General features: G+C 41.3%; 1 protein-coding gene across 1 annotated transcript in view; it reads right to left on the bottom strand.

Annotated features, from left to right (window-relative positions):
- Nucleotides 1–1,761: 1,761 nt before the first annotated feature.
- Nucleotides 1,762–17,200, bottom strand: part of LOC143000136 (putative phospholipid-transporting ATPase IM) — a 29,537-nt gene continuing 14,098 nt past the window's right edge. The window contains exons 5-28 of the mRNA XM_076149342.1: nucleotides 16,401–16,499; nucleotides 14,150–14,211; nucleotides 12,879–12,951; nucleotides 12,223–12,293; nucleotides 11,799–11,881; nucleotides 11,545–11,703; nucleotides 10,707–10,795; nucleotides 10,396–10,589; nucleotides 10,029–10,237; nucleotides 9,668–9,711; nucleotides 8,721–8,886; nucleotides 8,336–8,524; nucleotides 8,086–8,201; nucleotides 7,785–7,949; nucleotides 7,538–7,649; nucleotides 7,003–7,108; nucleotides 6,749–6,890; nucleotides 6,487–6,670; nucleotides 6,076–6,299; nucleotides 5,909–5,992; nucleotides 5,549–5,794; nucleotides 5,297–5,435; nucleotides 4,844–4,974; nucleotides 1,762–4,756 (exon numbers count right to left, since the gene is read on the bottom strand). Of these exons, the coding sequence (XP_076005457.1) occupies nucleotides 4,430–4,756; nucleotides 4,844–4,974; nucleotides 5,297–5,435; nucleotides 5,549–5,794; nucleotides 5,909–5,992; nucleotides 6,076–6,299; nucleotides 6,487–6,670; nucleotides 6,749–6,890; nucleotides 7,003–7,108; nucleotides 7,538–7,649; nucleotides 7,785–7,949; nucleotides 8,086–8,201; nucleotides 8,336–8,524; nucleotides 8,721–8,886; nucleotides 9,668–9,711; nucleotides 10,029–10,237; nucleotides 10,396–10,589; nucleotides 10,707–10,795; nucleotides 11,545–11,703; nucleotides 11,799–11,881; nucleotides 12,223–12,293; nucleotides 12,879–12,951; nucleotides 14,150–14,211; nucleotides 16,401–16,499 (3,414 nt within the window). The 3' untranslated portion in view covers nucleotides 1,762–4,429. The remainder of the gene's footprint in view (nucleotides 4,757–4,843; nucleotides 4,975–5,296; nucleotides 5,436–5,548; nucleotides 5,795–5,908; nucleotides 5,993–6,075; nucleotides 6,300–6,486; nucleotides 6,671–6,748; nucleotides 6,891–7,002; nucleotides 7,109–7,537; nucleotides 7,650–7,784; nucleotides 7,950–8,085; nucleotides 8,202–8,335; nucleotides 8,525–8,720; nucleotides 8,887–9,667; nucleotides 9,712–10,028; nucleotides 10,238–10,395; nucleotides 10,590–10,706; nucleotides 10,796–11,544; nucleotides 11,704–11,798; nucleotides 11,882–12,222; nucleotides 12,294–12,878; nucleotides 12,952–14,149; nucleotides 14,212–16,400; nucleotides 16,500–17,200) is intronic.

The following is a 17,200-nucleotide window of genomic DNA, read 5'->3' on the forward strand; positions in this document are numbered from 1 at the left end:
TATAGCACCTATTTGGAATGTGGTAAATAATTGAACTCTAACTCAGTGGTCACTTTTGCTGGTTCCTTCACTAAGTGCACAATTATATGCCTCAGATGCTCTTTAGATGATGGACAAATTGTTCCAAGGGCCACAAGTCCAAACACGTCCTCACTTCAGAGCGGAGTATCTTTAGTATCCTAAGATGTCGGAACTAAAGGAGTAATATCATTACCATGGAAGAGGGTCTAAAATAATCAGAATCTTTCCATGGCGTTGGTTGTTATAACCTTTCCAGTGTAGAAGAGCTTTCACAGAAGGGTCACAGCTGGTCAGCATGCACATGCACTTCACCTTGGCTAAGCATGTACAATGCAAATCACTGTCATAATGAGGCCCACAGACCCAAAGGTCAACAGGGGCCTCTTGGTCTAATTTGTGCAGTTTGTTTCTCACTAAATCATTTATGCTTACACCCGAGGGTAAGATTTTGAATAATGGAGATCATTACTGTAGTGATGGTGATGAGTTACTCCCTCCAAAACTGCATTATATCTAAGATTTACAGAATGTGGGGTCCTGTGTTGTTGGAACGTAGATTCAAAATATCCATTTATTTCTTTTCCACAGAAAGTATCTCATCTCATCCTACAGATTAACTGGTCAGCATTGAGTTTGTTTTCTCTTTACAGGTGCCATTGCATCACGAATGAATGTCAGTTTAATGAAAACAAGAGTGTAATTTAGTGAATAGTATTAAGATCCTATCTCAGTTTAAATATTCTTAATCAAAAATAGAGAAAAGTAAGCAATCAAAATGTATTTAAACATCAACCCTCAGAAAGAGAGTCAAATAGATCTTGATGTGTTGGAAGCGGACCAGAGGTCAGGGTTCAGCAGACAGGAGATATAGAGCCAGACCAATCAATCTACAGTGGCTAGAGCAAAGCAATCGTGTGCGTTTCCCTATATATCCTCCCCCATCGCTCCAGCCTACCATTACTCCTAACCCCAGCCTCTCCTGAACACCCTTCCTCCCCCCTGCCTCCCTCGTCCCACCCCATTAAAGCATCTTTTGGGGGGTTCTACCTTTTGCCATTCCTCTGGACACCTGAACAGCATTTATAAGAAGTGTGGGTGCGATTGTAGGAATGGTGCTAAAGACAGACAAACACACACTGCTCTCCAATGATATAGTATATAAGATGACATAAGATCTAAGATATGAGATAAGATTTTGCCTTGCCATAGGACTGTGGCACTGTGGTCAGAAATAGTACAACATGGAGAATGAGTTGTAAGAAGAATTTAAAACTTCAGCCACCTGTAACTAGTCTGGTTAATGATATCACTTTCTGCAGACCAAGATCATTTTGATCTAGAAGTCAATAAGTGTCAGTGTGTGTCTGTAACCAACCTGGGCCACTCCCCCACATCTGCTGGGCTGCAGTAAACTGAGATCCCTTCAGTGCTTCTCCTTAATGAAAGCCATCAGACTGGTGTGTTATGGTTGGGATGATGCTCATTGGTGTAAACCAGGGGCTGTTCTGCCATCTACTGGTGACAACCTGGATATGAAGAATCTTACTGCATGTCTAATTTTACTCTCCCTTTGCTTGTTTTAAACACTATTGAAACTTATTGAATGTTTTCTTGAATGGAAATTGCCACTGCATTTGTGTCAGCTGACAGAAATATTAAATAAATAAGTTTGCTGTCCAAATGGAGAATCTGTGGGGGAAAATTGTGGGGGAAAAAGGTGTAAAATAGGATGCCTTTGGATCTTTGAGTCATTTTTATTAATGTAAAACGATTTTATTGTACAAAGTTATACAAATGGGTTTTCCAGAAAAACAAAGGTAAAAGTCATTCAGTTCACTGCCAGGCTGCAAAAATCTCTCATGTCGCAGCGTCTGGAGCTAAAATCAGTCATGTATGGAATAACCATGAAAGCTGCAGTTTATAATGGAACGTACCATAGAAACATTAAACAAAGAAGTAATTATATACCCTAATACATTTAAACCGGATTGGTTCTTCCATCAAAGCTCATTGAGATTTAAAATAATTTAGAGCAACGCCTCTTGACAGTTCTTCATCGTTTCCACAGCTGAAAAGTTCTATAACATTATCTTGGGTGTGGAGTCAAATGCAGTATTTGATTTATAATCACTGGCATATCTGCAGTGAGAGAAGATGACAGACATCTCTCCCTGTGGGGACAGAGATAGATGCTTTACCTCACTAACACGTGTCTGTCTGATGCACAATCTTTGGTTCACAGCCGATACACAGTACATTCAATTTTGGTAACAGATGTTCTAATTCAAAGACTACAATGGCTTCCTGGCATCTGTTAGATCTTTAATACAAAGTGTACAAAACCAGTCCCTTAATATTCATGGATACCATGAAATATGAAAAATAAAGCCATTTAATTATTGACTTGATTCCGTTTGGACATTTTAATAAAAGACATAAACCAAATAAAACCAATTAAAAGCCTGAATCCATGACCATGTCCAAAACGTAGATTCCTTATCAATGTGTTAATTTTGCAAGTTAGATAAAAGCTGCAGCAAAGGTAAACACGCATATTATAATTGTTGGGAATTAATTTACTTATGAACTGAATTCAGCCTGTGTAGTTTTTAAACTTCAACATTTAGAATGAGGTCAAAGGCAAACCTGGTGCTGATATAAACAGATAAGGCTTACTGGTGCTTTACTCTGCTGATTAGGAACCTCCTTCCCAACCAAGAAAATGTTGATTGTCTGAATAGATAGACATAGTAATGACTAGCTAAATGCTTCAACAGATTTACAATGAGAGAGACTGCAAACCTTTACCAAGACTAAACTGTCTCTCTAAACTGCAATCACACCAAACATTTCTATTCATATCTGTGTACATTTAACTTCATAATCTCACTCCTTGACCTTGGAAACATGGATTGTACTTATATTTAGAATGACATCACATTCACCCAGTCATGTACTGGTGACAGGGAAATACCATGCAAGGAGCCGACCTGCACATCAGGGGCAGTTAGTGTCTTGCAGGAACACTTTAAGAGGCTCTCTGGGGGAGACTAGAATTGAGCCAGAAACGTTCAGATTCCTAAATGACTGGTCTACCTTCCTGAGCCACCTCGGAATGATGAGGAGATATTCATGCAAATTGATTATTCAACAATAAACATAACCTCCTTGGTGAAGTTAAGTAAGACTTGTAAGATGCACTGTGATCCCTTCACACCAGACAGCTTTGTGCCTGAGCTCCTCTTCTCTAAGAAACTTTAATGGGTCAAATCACATGCAAACACGTCAATCTGAAGTTTGTCTTGCGTGCCCCTCTTAGGGGTTTGGTGCCTTGCTCATGGGCACCCCAGCAGTGCCCTGGAGGCAAACTGGCAACTCTCCAGCTGCCAGTCCACTTTCTTGGTCCATACAGGACTGGAACAGGTGTAAACTTAAGTCCTTCTCAGAGAAATCTAGACTAACTCTCAGTTCAAACAAGGCCTCAGGCAATGACAAGTTATACTGTAGACAAGTTGTTTCTATCACATATCTTCTTTAAGTCAAGATAATTAAAAAATGAGAAAGGCAAAACAGTAGGCATCTTCTCATCCTGGTCCTCGCTGAGATTTGCCTTATTTGCCCAAAATTGTAGTTTAGTATTGTCACTTCCAGGAAATTGTCTCAGCACACGGAGATAAAAGAATAGAAGTCCGTACAGAAAAGACTGACTGGCTATAACATCCCACATCTTTACCTTGTGTGCATCCTGATATCATGTATTCAGTTCATCTGCCGCTTTGCACAGCCCAAATGCTACAATCTCTATTTCCATTGCAAAGATAGGATGCTGGTGATATCCTCCATACAAATCCCTGCAATATCTCTGGACTCCCATTGTTAAGAATATTTGATACACCCTGGGTCGTCTGTAAACATTTTGAACTCACCACTGCCAACAGGGATTAATACAGATTGTACTAAGTGTGTGTTAATTAACTCGACAAAGAAATGTTCTCTTTCATACTCATCACAGAGTAGTTCTTGCCTAGAGATGAGTCACCCTGCTACCGTTTCTAGTAATAGAAAGACTGCATTTGTCAGTCTCTCATTTTGTGGCAAGCCCTTAAATCAAACATGTTTGAAATCAGCACTCACGATCTTAGAATCTCATGAGCAGCAGAATGTGGAAAGTGATTCATATACCCATCAGAAGTGGTCGGTGTCATTGATAAACCATTGCAAAATTCAATTCTAAAATTCAAAAGTATTTTTTTCTTCAAAACTCTCTTAGTTGACTGGGCTGTAAAAGTACTTGACACCTATCTCTGAAATGGCCGGGCAAGTTCTTCACAGCAGGGATGTCGCAGAGAGACCTCAAGAGATATCTGTGGTCCTACAACCACCTCCAAAACTTATCCGTCCCTGGCTCTCAGAGTGATGGATCCTTGATTGTTCTGTACATTTGCAGCGAGGTCGCTTCTACATCCTGAAACCTGACATTCTGTGGCCGTCCACTTGGACTGTAGCCAGCTGATCTTCCCATGGGGCTGAAGCCGGTGGTGCGTCCTGTGTGGGTGAAACCAGATGATCGTGCCGCTGCGGGACGTCGCAGAAAGTTGCCAGATGTTACCAAGTCCCCGTAGCCCTGTGCATGTGAGAAGGCGTAGCCTGACCGGCGGGAACTGGTGCGGCGGATGCGGGCGCGTCGAGTTGGAGGAGGCGGCATTGCTTTGGCCTGTCTCGCTTTGAACATGACCTGAAAATTCCAAATGAAAGGGCAGCTGAAACACTCTGTGACCAATTCATTGTTTGTTTCTGGTTTGTTTCCAGTGCTACTTTGTACCTTGTCGTTGATGGTGGGGGAGACCTGGAGCAATAGGAAGCGGTAGGCAACCACAGGAAGAACACACAGAACGGATGTGAGGAGGATTGTGAGCCAAATGTTGGGCTGGTTAAGAGAGTTCCTTGCCGTTCCTGGTTAATTGCACACATAAGGTACATACGTTCACACATACATGCATAGATTCACATAAATGTACTGTGCATTTATATTTATAAGTACTATCTATGAACTCCGAACATTATTCCTAATTTTTTAGACTTTATAGATACATTGCAGTTAAGAACTTCCTGTCCGGTCCTGTAAACCCCCTGAGTTCTCTCTAAGGAAGGTGCTAAAGAATACTTTGAATGGAAGAACAAAAACATACAAAAGATAATGATAATGTTATGCAAAAGCAAGAGGTTAGGTGCTGTGCCTTTAATGTTATTGTTCAGTGACAGATCACTCACTCACCTATGAAGGGGAAGGTTGATGGCATTATGAGAAACATGCCATTACTGTACATGGCGAAGGTGACAGCAAAGTACATGGCCAGGCTGCCCAACACAAAGCCTGCGTTAACTGCTGTCCAGTATGTCATGTCCAACGCCAGCTAGAGAGGAGGAGAAAACAAAAAAGTACAATTAGATACAAATATTGCAAACTTTCTTCAGCGACTTAACAAACTGCAGGAGTTTAAACACAAAAGATGATTTTTGCTGATACCTGGATGGTGACGGCAAAAAGTAAGCATGTCTGGGCGAGGACAGCAAAAGACTGATAGTCAGCTACATCCTTCCCATCATTCCTCACTGTGTCATGCATGGCAGCGTAAGGGATGAAGAAGAGCACCATGGAGCTGTAACAGCTATGGAGGGCACACTTGAAGAAGGCCTTTTTGCTGAAATAAACGTTGAGCTGACCCGGGACGTACAGCTGAGGGTGCTGGAAACTCCACACGTCATTTACATCCTGACACAAAGAAGGAACAAAGAAGAGGATCTGTGTGTGTGTGTGTGACCTTCTTGTTGTGAGGCATCAGGGCTAACCACTGTGGCCACCGTGCCCCTAACACGCAGTAGTTACCTGTTCAAACAGGCTCATTCCCAGTACAGGTAGTGCTGTGTACACCAAATTGTAGAGTGTTATAAACCACTCATCATACACCGTCTGAAAACCAAAGCAGAAAGTCAAAACTATGGCTGTAAAAAGTGAGAATGTCCTCTTCGCTTTCCACTTCATCACTTTCTTACCTGGGCAGAGTATCCACAGAAGAAGGCGTACCAGAAGTGGACAAAGGTGAAGGTGAAGTTCTTGTAGAAGAAGTAGCGAAGGAACTTGCACATGCGTAGGTAGGACCAGCGGCCGTGGACCAGCAGGAGGCGCTGCAGGAATCGAAACTGGGCAATGGAGTAATCGCTGGACAGCACAGCCTGCATGCCTTCCTGTCCAGAGATGCCCACACCTATATGGGCCGCTGTGAGTGTATGGGGGCGGGGTGTGAGGGGGAGACAGATAGAGACAAAGACAAAGTACTGTATTTCCTATCATGTATCATTGTCTTCATTCTTCTGATATGAATATAAGTTATGAAAAATGGAAGGATGGATGGATCAACAAATCGGTGGGGGGGATGAGTACCATCATAAGGACTCTTCTCATACCTTTGATCATGCTGACATCATTGGCCCCATCTCCTATAGCCAGTGTGACCGCCTGCTTGTACTTCTTGACCAGTTCGACCACCTGAGCCTTTTGGAGAGGTGTGACCCGACAGCATATCACAGCCTTGGACATGCACGCTGTCCTCAGGAACTCCAGCTCCATGCCGGGCTCCAGGGCGTACGCCTGCAAAATCAGTTCTTAGTCTAACAATGAATCAAAAAAATTGATGACTGCGTTATAATAAGATAAAAGTGTAATTACCAGGCTGGGTCCGTTGATAACGAGGCCGTATTCTCCATTCACCATCTCATCTTCGACAACCTTTGAACTATTACCCAGAATGCCCCCCTGCAGAAAGAACGTGCCGTCTGCACCTTCTGGTTTCATGGTGGTCTGTGCATTTCTAGACCGCAAGAAAGGAAACAATATTTACAATCACTGATTCAATTCTGCTCAGCCTGAACGGCATGCAGTGGAAATTGTTCTTTAAAGGCAACCACAACACTTCTTCTGACCTCAGTTCCTGCCTCACGTCGTCAGGTGTGTTGCCTGAGATGATGAAGACCTCGTTCATTTCCTCCCTCAGTAAGTTGCACGAGTATCCGATATTCTCTGCAGTTTCTGTTGCACATGAAAAAAATTCCGCCATCATGAAAAATGGATCTGAGAAGCGTGACACTGATGAAAAGCTGTTACTTTCAAAACAAATACGACATGGTCACTATGTCCAGCAAGTGGCAGCATTGCATAAATAATGTAGGCCTATATGCCTATGGTATACTGTATGTAGTTTGAAAATAATAACCGTATCTTAACTGAACATGATCTGTAAATTTGTACTTGAGTCCCAACTAATGAGTAGCAAAGCCTGAATATTGGAATACTAGAAGAGTTGCAGGATCCAAATGACATAATCAATGGCATAAAACATACATTCATTTGATTTGGCGTTATCTACAGGTTCATATTTAATGCTTATGGGTCATCATGGCTCATACATAATGAGGGGAATTAAGGTACATGTTCTGTGACGCTCTGTGATGATGATACCTTGCTTGTCACCAGTCAAAACCCAGATTTTAATGTCGGCTTTGGAAAGCTGCTCAATGGTCTGAGGTACTCCATCTTGTAACTTATCTTCAATGGCTGTCGCTCCAAGCAACTGAAAAGAAAAAGAAAACACACATCAAATACATGATCAGTATTACACATCATGGAATTATGATTTGCTTTAACTTCAATGTTCCAATTAATACATTTGTTCGTGCCTGTTCATGTAAACATAAAATGAATCTACCATGAGGTCTTTTTCTATCTCCTCATACAGAAGGTCCAGTCTGTCTTCTCGGTTGTCCAGTGAAACGCTGACTTCGTGGTGGCGCTGTTTCCACTGTCTGAAATACTCCTCATCCAGATCTCTATAGGCCAGAGCCAGAGTCCGCAAGCCCTCCCCTGCAAACTCCTGCATGCACATACGCACATGGATATCAATCAATACTACGGTTAGTATGTCACAAATGATTTAAACACATCTGCAAGTTCAAATCAGCAGGTTCAGACAACCACAAACAAACACAGTCAAACAGAATATTACTGACATCCAGATGGTCTGTAGTGACTTCCATTAACTTGCTACAGGACGGGTGCAGCCTCTCATAGATGATAGTGTCGGCACCTTTACAATACAGAGAGAGCTTCCCTTCTGGACTCCGCACTATAAACACAAACACACACACATACACACATTAGACCAAAGATGCATTTTCTTTACTTAAGACCTGGGACAACAGTTTATGCAGTAACAGTGTACATACAGTGTATACAAACAACCTCTAATGGATGATTTACCTATGACAGACATTCTCTTTCGGACATTGTTGAAATCGAGAATGGCCAGAAGCTCATAGCTGCGCCGCTTTCCCATTTCAACGATGGAAACGCTCGCTGGTGTGCGTGACTGGAAGACAAATCCAAAATTCCTGGCTGCCGTAACCAACGCTCCCTCATCTGGAGATTGGGCCTGGTAGAGCAGCTCACCTGGAGGAACAATGAGGTCATTTCTTGTAACAGGAGGAAGAGGAATCCTTCCACAAATTCTAGTAGGATTGCAAGGATTGTGCTTCTGAGTTGAGGTTAAAGTGGGAAAATCATATGTGAAGCATTACACGCAATGTGAGATTGAGATATGGTTTGTGTTCCAATCTCTCATACAAACACATTTTCCTCCCCTCACCTTCTTCTTTGTCCTCAGCCATAACAGTGTGGCAGAGGGCCAGCAGTCTGAAGAAGGCATGGGCCTCTGGGTTCTCCAGCTTCACCGTCTCCACCAGAGCATGGTCATGGAAGGTGAAACGAAGGTCGGCCAGTGGGTTGAAGGAGAAGTCCACCACCTCAGTGTGCTGGTGAGCAGCAGACAAAGGAACGTCAGAAAGGAGAAACGTGGCTGGAAGCATTCACGGCAATTACTCCTTAAAGATTGGTGTGATGAAAGTGGGAAAGAGGTGTGTGTATGTTTTGTCCAGTTCAAAAATGGTGAGTACTTTAGGTAGGGGGATAAAAGGCCATGTCATTCAGGTCTGAGAACTGTTCAGGGGTGGCCACTGTTTGTTCGTATAATGGGAAGCAGCTTTGCGGATCCAGGTGGAGAGTTTGGGAGAGTTGTGAAGATAAGATAAGATAGAACTTTATCTATCCTGAGGGAATTTGTTGAAATTGGTGTATTTGTGAAGCTGGGAGAGTGCAGACTGGTTTTTCATTTTGGGAAATAGAATCCAGAGATAAATGGAAATCAAACCAAAATAAACTGGATTTTCATCCTGATCTATCATTCTCATTTCTTTCACTTTCCTCTCCCTTTGTTCTCCTTTACTCTGCTGAAAATTTGTTTATATTTGCTCCACTCCTACCTCTCAGATGCCTCCAATGATCTGATCACCTTGGTTTCTTCATTTTTCTTTTCCCCTTCCTTTCCCCTCCCCTTTCCTACACACTCTGCTATAATTGAATCCAATGCCCTGAAATATATTGTAGCATCTATGCATGTTGCAAGAAGATAACAGTTGACAACACTGTTTTTATGTGAAGTAAATATGTTGTGGATTAGCTTTTAAGAGTAGAAAAGGAAAATAAAAGATAATCTGACAGAATACACATATGCACCATCAGCAGAATTGAATTCACCTCAGTAATTTCTGTTCGTTGGCCACTGTAGTCATATACATCCCCTGGAGAGGAGAAGAGGAAATGTGAATTACTTAGTGCTGTGGGAAACTTATTTTATTTGATATTCTAATGAAGAACAGCCATGTTCGTTTCTTAATCTGAGGTATTCTTGTAAAAACATGAAGGATGAGAGTGAGAAGGATTACATAGGATTCTAAGTGTCAGATCACAACAGAGGGGGCCTGAGAGCATTCCCTGAGGAACTCCATGAAACCTAAAACTGCTTCTACAAACCTTTCATCTGTAGTAGCTCTTCTACTTACTTTTGATGACCAAGATCACTTATATGGTAATATAAACTACAGGTGTTGATTCTTACCATAGGATTTGCCATTGATGGAGCACTTTTTGAAGGTCATGATGTTCTGAGTCAGTGTCCCGGTTTTGTCACTAAAGACATACTTGATCTGGCCCAGCTCCTCGTTCAGTGTAGTGGTACGAGCCTCGGCTGGGGTGTTACTGTGTGCATGGTACATCTTCCTGTCCCAGTCGATGTAGAAGCTGTTCCCTAGCCGAATAAACTCCACACTGCCAAAAGCAGAGCAGTATATGAAGAATTTAATTTCAATGTAATTTGCGTTTGTATCGTTTTCCCCAAATGTTTGAAATCTACTTTGCCCTAAATCCCTCTTTCCCGTTCATAGTACAAAAAGCATACTTTGGGTGAAGTGGTTGCACATGTTTACCTTACATAGAGAGAGATGGGCACCACGGTGTTGAGGATGATGACATAGGACCAGAATGTGAGGAAGGCGGACAGAAAAGAACTGTTGTCATCTTGCCTAGGCAAGAAGACCATGAATTCAGAGCCCTCGTTAATCTCCCAGAATCCATTTCCTATAGCCAGGACGGTGCACATCAAGGCTAGGAAACCAAAAATCTGCAGACAGAATTTAAAAAGGGGTTTAGAGAATTCCCAAGCCAAAAGAAGATGTGGACCTTTAACAAACTTGGGAGCATGAAACAAGCCAAACAATAGAATGACAGGAGAGCTCACACTAAGCACGAGGACGTTCATCAGTCGGTCTATGGTGGTCCTCTTAAATGTGCTCTTCCCACAGTTCTGCATCAGTTTAGTCTCTGGACCTGCAACAATAAGAAGTCCCCTTTGATTTCATTCAACATTCTTAGTGCCATAACATTTCAAAAACATCAACATGGCCTGTTCATAAGTACTGTACCTACCAAATATCTGCAATTTTATTTCTACAATGTCATAAGTAAAGTGACCTTACACACACTCTGACCTTCTTAACTGAACTTGTCACACAAGCTGAGGTGTGGACTGCAATTTTAAGGAATTACATGAAACAAGGTGTTTTCCAAAAAGTGTTAACTGTGCTGTAACCCCTGTAGTCTTTTTGCAATCCAACCGTCTTGAAAACATTGAACAGCCGTTGCTCCACCTGAGTGCACATAACGTCTGTGGATGGGACTTTCTTATCTGTCGGCTACAGATTTCTATGTTTGCTGGCAGCCTTAATTCTAACTAATTTGGTGGTAACACCCACAGAAAATGAGGTGGAACAGGCATCAGTTCTGTTGTTTTGTATTAAAGAATAACCTTTTCTCTGGTTCTAGTTTGACTTGTCGAGATCAAGACCATTATTTAAAATTCCATCACTTTTCCAAACACTTAGCTGTTTAGTCGTTTTCCCAAAAAAATCCAGACACATTTTCTAAATCCCTGAATTCCCAGGATTTTCATGCTGATAGAAACCTTTGCCATCGCTCGCGGGCTTCAAAAGAACTTCAAATATTTTGGAATATAAGATCAATACTTTCTGCTTTTGTTTAGCAGTGAATAAATCACAGCCACTGAAACATCTGCCCACCTCCAAACAGCACCAGTCCAAAGCACCACTTAGTGTTCCTCAGTGTGCAGCCCCGCAGCAGGATCTTTTCATTATCCAGGGAATATTTCTGACCACCGTAGCTTAGTGTCCCTGCGAAGCGGTCGAGGCGGTTGTTGGGGGGCTCGCAGGCCACCGCGCCTAGAGGAGGACAAGGGCAAAACAATAACAGTCTCATCACAAAGGAAATGGAACACGTGCATCTATACAGAGTTTTTTTCCCCCAGTAGTCTCACCGTTAAAGTCTGCCAGTCTCTCAATGTTGTCTTCCAGGTCTCCTGTCACTGGCAGGGCCTGTCTCACCTTTAGATTGGTCTCTCTGAGGAAGAGGAGTGATTTGAAGGAGTTAAAATATCACACAGATGGGTGAGGTGAAGCAGAAACAATGAGATTAAGAGCGGAAAAAAGAAAATATGTGGGGAAAGAGGAGAATCAGCCAGAAGAAGAGAAGAAGGCAAACGGGAGAATGAAAGGAGACAAAAATGAGAAAGAAGAGGAGAAAAACATGGAAATAGGTGATGAAGAAAGTTCATCTTCATCATGATTTCCTTCAAAATGGATTAATTACTTTCACTCTGTCTCTCTCACACACACACACACACACACACACACAAACACACACACACACACACACACGCGCACACACACACACAGACTTACCCATCTAGTTCTGCTGTCTCGATGTAGACCAAGTTAAGCGGCTCGCTGCTTGAGAGCAGGAGGAGATCGGCCTGAAATTACAGAGAAGGTGATTCATTTATTCACCTTCATATTTGAGTGGTGAATAAGCAGTCACCTGTCATAACAGCTAAATTGGCTCCTGCTTAATTAAAATTTACTTAACACAAAATTAACAATGTTTGACTAATATGTTCACTGTATGTCAGAATGAGCGAGTGATGATTAAAAGAAATCTTTATTTCCTGATCTAGGATACACATGGAACGTTATATGTAATATCTCAGTAAGAGCTCCCTGTGTACATGCAGATCATATCACCATTATTCAGTGTTACAGGGCCAGATAGTGAGCATTGTTTCATGGAACCTACATTCTACATAGTTCATGACATTATGGTCTCATGTCAAGAGTCTATGGGAATGACATTTTCCACATTTTGATTCTGCAGTCCACTTTGATCGTGCAAGAAATGGTGAATGGAGGCAAGTAATGCAAAGGATGAGACTGATAAATATGGATATCATGTGACACTGAAATGTCCTACGTCCTCGTTCTTTTTTTGGTTTTATACAAAAATGGCTGTTCAGTTTTAAATTCAGACAAATGAAGCTGATGACTTTCACTAATACACTCACCGTGACAAACTGGTTGTTTTCCAGCTTGATGATGTCGCCAACTTGCACGTCCATCCATTTCTCACTCCGTAGTCTACAAGGAGAGAACAGACTGGTAAGTGAATGACCCACACAAACACACACACATACACACGCACACGCACACACACACACACACACACACACACATATAAGAGAGGGTTTTCCCTTTAGTTTTGCACAGTCACTCTGAGGGACTATAACACATCCCTGGACACTGAGGTCATTTTAATAGTACTGCTCTGCTTCACTGGATTTTCCTGCCAGCTTCCTGTATCATAAGTCTGTGTGCTTAAAATAGAAGCAATAAAAAAAAACATTAAGATCCACTTTTTCTAGACAGCTTAGCTAGCTTAACTTTTAACATTTGAGTCATAAGTCAATGGTGTCAAAGTAGAGTTGGAAGTCTTTTTGATTCATTTAAGTCGAGTGTCAAATCTAATCAAATCAATATTTTGAGTCAACACCAGTACAAGGTACATGTGCTTTTTTACTACAAGAAAAGAAATGGTGGGATCAAAATGAAGCACAATGAAAGAAATACCCTCAATGAAACAAGCTACTATTATGAACAAACCACTTTTTCATTATGTAGGATTTGTGGTCAATCTTCTTTCACCACAATTTGGTGAAATCTTCCAAAATAGAAGAAAATAAAGAGAAAAAAATCTGTTCACTCACTCTTTTCACTTCTTTAAATGCTGTAATGCTCACAACAATCTACATTAGGTCAGTAAAACCAAATAATATTGCTTACAAGGGTCTTTGCTTAAACGCCAATTCAAACTATCCAATAACTCAAACAAGTGCTTGATCATTACTTTATGAATGCAACCTGATCTGTTCGTACATCTGATGAAATTTGGCCACGTGATAGTGAAAGTCCAGGTCAGATCGAGACCAAGAGAAATGTCACCCACATATTTTTAACAGCAACAGGAAGACAACATGCACTTCCTGCCACCCTGCAGCTGTTTCCTGTCATCCTGGTTGTCTTACAGGGAGGACATCAAAATACTGGCAAGCAGCCAGCCAGAGAAACCAGGAATTTCAGGAAAATCATCAAAGACACAACATACTTGCCGACTGTTTTATCCAAAGAGCCTCATCTTACCAGTGTGTTGTGTTTGTGAGGCACCACAAAGCACACAAGCAGAAAGATTCACAAGCAACATGCATCATGACGTAGCCAAAACTTCAAATATTTGGAACATTCCAAAGATATGAATCCTTACTTAGACATTAACACTTACTTTCTATCGATAAGAACTTGAACTTTGCGGTTGTTGACTTGATTGTCACTCTTGTAACGGTTCTAGAAGGGAGAACAGAGAGAGAGCACAAGAAAGAAAATCAATAAATAAACCACAAAAACCATTAATTAATGACATTAATAATCAAAGTCATTGCCAATGGGAAGCCATCAAATAAAAGGATTCCACTAGCCTGCTTATCATAATCCAAAACTGTACTCCATATGTACTGTACTGTATATTTGTATATATACTGGCAGAACTGTTTACAATGGAGAGTTAACATTACATTGAACATCTCATTCTATAATTTGTATATATTTGTAAAGAGGTAACATATCGGAGCGGCCCGTTGACAGCTGGGATTGGCTCCAGCGACCCCGCGACCCACTAGACAAGTGGATAAGCGGTGATAGATATTGGATGGATGGATGACATTTCTCACACATAACCGTTTGAACTGTGTCTTAGGCCTCTGAGGCTTGTGGCTTCACTGCAACTTCTTCCTGTATGAGGTTAGAAGTAGCTGGTAAAACTGTACTTTACTTTGTGCTTTGTTTAGCTATTTCAGCATTTACTTTGTAAGCTGGTCTCCCTACCATACATGGCCAGACTGTGGTTGGTATCTGCTAAAAGCAAAATCAGGTCTAAATCCTGTGACGTCCCCAAAGCAACAGATGGCAAACGGTGCTGAGGATCGGCCAAGAGCACAGCCACATACAGAAACGCCCTTGTTCTCTCCATTAAGTTAATATTTAATCCACGACATCACATTCCCCGTTTGCTGGGAGAAACTCATTTCATTGCTTTTTCTCCTTGTTGTATCTTACTGATAAGGTGATAACAAGTCTGTCTGGAGGGAGGAGAGCTTCAGGAATAACTAACTCCAGTTTAACTTTTACATGACGCTAGGTTTTGTCACTACTCGATAGCATTCCCACAAATCAGGATGTATCAAGTAAGAATCTGTGTAATTTCACTTCCACAGAAAAGATATGAGTCACACTGAGGCAGGAGCAGCTTATTCTCACGATACAAACACAACAGCAGTGTGGGGTCCGCTGAGGTGAAAATGGGCTTGAGCTCTAAGTCAATATGGCCCTTGCTCCAGCACGAGTTGCCATGGTAAATCAGGGAGAACATTGCAATTTTAAAAGGTGGACCGAGTGTTGTAGTGGCAAGTGGTGTTTTGCACACGGAGCTGTTCCCTCATCCACAAAGTACACAATGATTATCAGTGACAGAAGTGACACTGTGTGCTGTTGGTGTGAGGTATTATTATTACTACTGTTTATGCAGCAGGGGTGAGTTTTGAATATACAAATCAGCCTCTGTTGTGACGAGGGGGAGGTCTTCATTATCACAGCTGGTCAATGTTTTCAGATGGCAACTCAAAGGAAACAATACAGTGTACTCTTCCCACCTGTTCAATACAACACGAAGGCCAACCCGAACCCTCGGTCCAAGCATATGCAGTATCTTAATCTATTGTACGCAGATAGATATTGATATTTTCAATAGAATTAGTTTAGCAGTTTTTGAGAAAATAAAAAAGAAAGAGAGATTTCTGTATTTGGATCCTGATATTCCGATGTCCTGAGATATTCTGCTGCCAATGAAAACACAGCTCCTTATTGGTGTTAAACGAGCACAAGGTGTTTATTTTCTTACGTCATGACAGAGAACAGATTGCTTTGCTTAAGCTTTATCAGATTTCTGCCCAGTCTGGCCAGAGTTTCTGTCTAAGGAGCTGCTAAGCCTGAATAACATCTGTGTTAAGTCTATAGTTGCTATAGTAGTCAGCATTGCTATCTAATTAATTCATGACTCTGCTCTGTTTCTGCTGTGGTAAATGATTTGTAAATAACCAGAGTGACTGATTGTGTTTCTTTCCGAGGGAACTGCGTCCACTCGAGCAATAAACTTCACTTTGTCACAGAAAAATGCCTTACTAATGTGACTCAAGATAGAAGGCCGCAATGTTTCAGTTTTGTCTCACATACTCTGAATTCCATGCTGGACCAAAGTTTTTAAATGGGATGAACTGATAATATCAATGAGCACAGTCACCGTTCATGTGATATTAAAGTATTGCCACTAAGGGATCCGTTGCTACGTACTTTAAAGACGCAACTGTATGAAAGGCAGCAAAGTGCACCAGTGTCTCTTCACAGGCTTATACTCAGATCTCAAATTGTTTTGGTGGTGACATGTTGAAAACAAAATGACCCATGTGGCAGATTGTACTTACAATATCATCAGTGGCATCCTTTGCAGCGGTGACTGACAGCACCAGGACCAGGGGCACTACAGTAGTAAACCAGGACAGGGAGGAAATCTGAGGGATCACCTACAGAACAAACAGAATGGTGTTGATGGTTTGAGTTTAGGTTTAGAATTTCAATTTCAATACACAGAGAGAGGAAAAGCATACTCTGTTGGTGATACCGAGATCAGCAACTCAAAATAATTAATACAGAAAATTAAGGTGAAACAAGCCACAAACAAGTGTTTTTTTATGCAATATTTTGTCGGAAAATGTCTTTTCTAACCAAGACAGACACACAGTTTGGCTATGAACATGTAAATGAAATAATTTAACAAAAGATAATTAGAATTCTTCTTTGTATTGAAGTTGGTACAGAGTTATTGTGCAACATGACTGTTGTGCGCACAAAATAACGCAATTTCCTGTACTACATATCATACTAACTTAAGGTCACAAAACTGGATTTGTTAACATCCGGTTTTATTACCACAAAGACTCTCGGTATAACAGCTGGCTGTGAATGAGCCCTGCTGGATCATGGGTGCATGTGTATGTTAGCAGATTGTCAAAGTGGCAAAAGACTTGCAGGGCAGAGCGATAAAAGGTGTCATCTAGAAAACATACAGCAATAATATCATCATCTAACAGGATCACATTGATGTCATCATAACATATAACTTATTTTCATTAGTTTTTCCCTCTAAGTATACAACTTGTCTCCGCTTATTACTTCACTTGTCATGCTTATTATGTCTTCAGCTGCTATCTTTAATAAAAATATT

Source organism: Genypterus blacodes, unplaced genomic scaffold, assembly GCF_046128005.1.
Source record: "Genypterus blacodes isolate CSIRO-AG114 ecotype Tasmania unplaced genomic scaffold, CSIRO-AGI_Gbla_v1 ptg000045l_1, whole genome shotgun sequence".
Classification (NCBI taxonomy): Eukaryota; Metazoa; Chordata; class Actinopteri; order Ophidiiformes; family Ophidiidae; genus Genypterus; species Genypterus blacodes.